At 37.5% G+C, this 4,687-nt stretch overlaps 1 protein-coding gene across 1 annotated transcript in view; it reads right to left on the bottom strand.

Moving 5' to 3' along the window:
• Positions 1 to 2,534: 2,534 nt before the first annotated feature.
• The window catches only part of LOC106955942 (hepatic lectin-like), an 8,691-nt gene continuing 6,538 nt past the window's right edge, over positions 2,535 to 4,687 (bottom strand). The window contains exons 4-6 of the mRNA XM_015046399.1: positions 3,475 to 3,540; positions 3,126 to 3,277; positions 2,535 to 3,013 (exon numbers count right to left, since the gene is read on the bottom strand). Of these exons, the coding sequence (XP_014901885.1) occupies positions 2,873 to 3,013; positions 3,126 to 3,277; positions 3,475 to 3,540 (359 nt within the window). The 3' untranslated portion in view covers positions 2,535 to 2,872. The remainder of the gene's footprint in view (positions 3,014 to 3,125; positions 3,278 to 3,474; positions 3,541 to 4,687) is intronic.

Raw genomic sequence — 4,687 nt, 5'->3', positions numbered from 1 at the left:
AGCATGACACATAATACAATACAATACAGCATAGAAAACCAGGACTCACCGAGACGAACAATAACAAGCAGAGCCACAGCCAGCAGAGAGCCCAGAACCAGATGGAGTTTCTTATCGAACGGCAGCTCAGAGGTTCGCTTTGGGTTTCCATGGTGAGTCGCATCAACGTCTGGCAGGAGATGGAAACAGACTTCAAACAAAATGCAGCTTGGCTACAGTGTAGCTTCTTCCCACTGTGGATGTGTGTCTGAATGTGAATTTTCTTTGCTGAAATGCTGTTGGCCAAACTTTATTCTCCTCATAAGAGGTGAATTAATCACAGGTGCTGCTCACACCTGGGATTTGGAGTCACGTTTTCCTCGTTAAGAGTCATGAGCTGAGCTCCTGCTTTCACTCAAACAGAACGCAGCGATGGAGACGGTCAGAACCTGAACCGCAGGAACCAGCAGCCATCGAAGCTCCATGTAACCGGTACCATTTACTCCTTTACTGACAGGCACCAGAGCTGCTGCTTACAGCTGGTGCAGAGTTTTATGTGTCAGCCTGGTTCTACATGTGAATACATCATCAGGTGGTTTCACCAATGAACAAGTATCATCTCAAAGTATTTTACAAAAAGTCAATGCAAACAAATCCTACACACAGATTCTAAGTCACATATCAGTTCCAAGTTATCTTAGTTATTAAACAGAGCAGTCAAGTTAAGTTTATTATACAAAAGGCTAAAAAGTTAATTTTCTAGTCATCAGTCACTGACTTGCAGCTTTCACTGTCCTTCCTAACGTAGCGACAGCTGACAGTCACTCAGTCGCTCTGAGGAAACTGCTGAGTTTCTTCTGCTGCAAATCAAAATCCTTGAGATTGTTGAGAACGTGTAGTTTAAAAAAACAAAGATTATCCACTTTTGAAATTAAATTAGTAAATTATTGAAACTACATACAGATTATTCTGGATAAGGCAACTATAACTCCAATTAACAAAACATGTTTTTGTTTAAATTTAAATATTTAATGATAAAAAAAAAGCTCTACGCAGCCAAAACGTTGCAGTTCCAGCAGTTTAATGATCTTCTTACCTTCAGCGTTCCTCTGCGGTCGGCTCATCGTTTAAAGTCGGAGTTCCTCCAACTGTCTGCGTTTAAATAATGAGTTAATTTTTTTAAAAGCCACAGGAAGCTTGTAAATGTCTCTGATGGAAACAAGTTCTGGGCTCATTTAAATTTCACCACCTAGTGGTTAAGAAACTTCCTGATAACTTTTACTTCCTCATGCACCAATAATTTTATTAGTTTTCATCTCATTCTGACTACAGTAAAACTTTTTCATCTTTATTATTCACAGGACATTATTACTATTTACAATTCACTTTTTCTAAAATGTGTTTAAATCTTTACACTTTAAAACACATGAGAAGACGTGCTGCCATCCTGTGGTCCATTTTGAAATTACACAATATTTAAAAGTTTTATTAAAATGTTTTTGGTTTTTTTTGCATTAGTTGCATTTGATTGTGCAGAAAGAACAAATATAAAATAAACTGTTTCTCAAACCAGCTGTGAATTATTCCTCTGATTGTAAATATATAAAAGTTACTGAATAAACAAAAACCTTTACAAATTGATGTTGAAAACATTCCTCTGGAGTTCACTGAGGAGGAACCTGATATTCCATCAGATTAAAAGATTTCCTCATTTCAGACAGCAGGTGTTATTGAACACAAAGTTTCATGTTTGTAAGGAATTTTAAATCAGTTTTCAGTTTAATTCACTGAAGCACAATCTCTGCATTTCTTTCACCTTACACATTTTACAGAGTAAAGTGAAGTTAAAAATAAATAGGGTTTATAAAGAAGCTGAAATAACATTTAGTTTGAGTCACTGTTGAATATTTAGTAGCTTGAATCGGATTGATTTTAAATTTTCAGTGAGTTGCTGTGAACATTGATGCATAAAGTTACTCTAACCAGCAGGAAACCACTCAGTCACCACACAGTTCATTCCTCCTTAAAGCTGATTTAATACATTTAATTCAATACACTTAAGCAATAATTAACTTGTGAAAAGCACCAAACTCCTGTCACGTTGCCACAAAGTCTGACTGTCCAGAGAGAATCAGATATTTAAATATGAGCTGATTCAGACTCATAAAAACCAGAAATGAGTTTTAATTTTTACAGATTTGCATTTAAAACTCTTCAGTTAAAAGTTTTATTGCAAAAATCCCAGAAAAGTTTTCATATTTAAACAGCCGTATTATTACTGACAGGTTGATTTCATAACATGTTTCTGATTGATTATCAACACAAACCGCAGATCAACGCTGTCGTCAATGTGGAAAAAATTAATCATCAGTGGAAATTATTTTAGGGTTGAATGATTCACATTTCTTTACTTTCACTTTAAATAGTTTAATTTGGAACAGCATCCAGGAATCTGGGACTGAAATTATCGTTAATGTTTGAGTTCAGTGTTTAGTTTTATGTTGTATTAATAATATGTGCTAAAGAACAAAATGATGCAGAATCAACAGGTTTTAGTTTTTTCATGTTTTATTTTCTTTGTCTTACAGCCAATGAGATTAATCAGAAGATATATTTATTTTGTAAACTGAATTATCTTCACAGACAAAAACATTGAGACACATTTGCTGCTTTCTCACAGATGCTTCTGTTAGTTTCATCACAGGATCTACCAAACCAGTTATTCAGGTCATCTTTTCTTTTCTTTCTCATCGTCACACAGTCCTTATCTTTAGTTTTATTTCCTCCATGTTTGCTTCCAGGTTGGTCTTCACTCCAAAAACTCAGACTGTGATTTAAAACAAGATAAACATCTTAAAAAATCCATCAGATGTTAAAATACACCAGGATATTTTCAAGGACCTTCAAACCTTTCATCTAGAGATGATCCATTTACCCAGAACCATTTGCCTTCTTCCTTCGAGTCTGTCAGTCCGATCCAGAATTTCTCTGTTTGGTTCATCATCAAGCCTCTCAGTTTCATCTCCAGGAACATCTGAACAGGAGAAATTGATGAAATGACTGTTAGATTTTTCTGAGCTGAGATGAAGAATCATGATGATGAGATGAAACCAGAGAGAAGCTGGACCTGCAGCAGAGTTTCATACCTGCTCCTCTCTGCTGTCGATCTTCACCAGGTCTGATCCCAGATCAGTGCAGGAACGTCTGCTGTCAGTCCAGGAGGATTTATTGGTGTTGAAATAATAACAGTTTCCTCCATGTTTCTCCCAGCCTGGTTCACACTCCAGAAATGTTTCATCTTCAAACAGATCAGAACAAAGCCTTCAGTGAACCAGGAGGAATAAATCTCTGTAGATGTTTGTGTGGTTTGGAGACAGCAGGAGGCGTCTTCTGTCCTGCAGCTACAATCTAACTTCCTGTCTCTGTCAGTCCATCAATGTCTCTTTAACATCATTACAGGACAGAAATGAGACAAAGATCAGATCATGGACTTACTTTTTACTGCAGGACATGTTGGACATGTTGGACATGTTGGAAGTGATCGATATGATGCATCGGTGACTAGAAAAATAAAAAAGGTTTCATGTCAGTCTCGCTTTGCAAACAGTAATGATTAATCCAAATGATCACAAATAAATATGATCTGTCAGCACTGAATAAGTCTTTATGACTGAACCCTGAAGACACTGCCAAAGATTTTTCCTCAAAATTTCAAGGGAGACATCAAATAAGGAATATCAAATATTTTGAAATGAGCCAAATTACACCATGAACTCACATTGGAAGCATCAGAACTGATTGTAACTTATGGTTTATTCATAAGTGGCAGAATGATGACTGTCACCATGGGCTTCTCCTAGAACAAGATCACTCCTCCACCTTCTGTCAAAACCCAACAGCAAGAAGGTCACATAACCGACCTTAAGAAGTGAGTTTATCTATCAAAGCTCTCGAGTTGAAGTGATTTTATCTCTGGGCTGGAACCTCCTTCCTGTTCTGAGTTACGTGATGGTGCAAACTTTATTTGGCATCGTTTTTTACACTTTCTATCCAGGAGGATCACACATGGTCGATTATGTTTTTTCTTTTCTTTTTTTGTGTGGTTGTTCATGTTGCTAATTAAATGAGAATGAAATGAGACGTCTATGGGAATGTTTTATGACCCGCATCGCAGAAGAAAAACATGAGACGATGTCACACAGCAGCATCTTTTTACAGAAGCAATAATGGATGCTGCCGTCTATTGACTGATTTTAAAGTTTATTCTGACATGAGAGCCAACAATATCATAAGGTGAACGAAGCTAATGAAGCACAGCAAACAGTAACGGCCTTTAGTGGAGCATTGACTGCAGTGAAAACATCTGAACTGGGCCGTTCAGACTGTGGCGAACATTTTCCTGCTGTTTGAACGTAGTGGATGACGTTCGAACGTAGTGGATGAGGTTCGAACGTAGTGGATGTGGTTCGAACGTAGTGGATGAGACGTTTGAACGTAGTGGATGTGAGGTTTGAACGTAGTGGATGAGACGTTTGAACGTAGTGGATGTGACGTTTGAACGTAGTGGATGAGACGTTTGAACGTAGTGGATGTGACGTTTGAACGTAGTGGATGAGACGTTTGAACGTAGTGGATGAGACGTTTGAACGTAGTGGATGAGGTTTGAACGTAGTGGATGAGACGTTTGAACGTAGTGGATGAGGTTTGA

The sequence above is a fragment of the Poecilia latipinna genome, unplaced genomic scaffold (genome assembly GCF_001443285.1).
Source record: "Poecilia latipinna isolate Pla-1442-1.1 unplaced genomic scaffold, P_latipinna-1.0 Scaffold39, whole genome shotgun sequence".
NCBI lineage: Eukaryota > Metazoa > Chordata > Actinopteri > Cyprinodontiformes > Poeciliidae > Poecilia > Poecilia latipinna.
The sequence above is the reverse complement of the archived record's forward strand: the minus strand, read 5'-3'. Positions and strand labels throughout refer to the sequence as shown.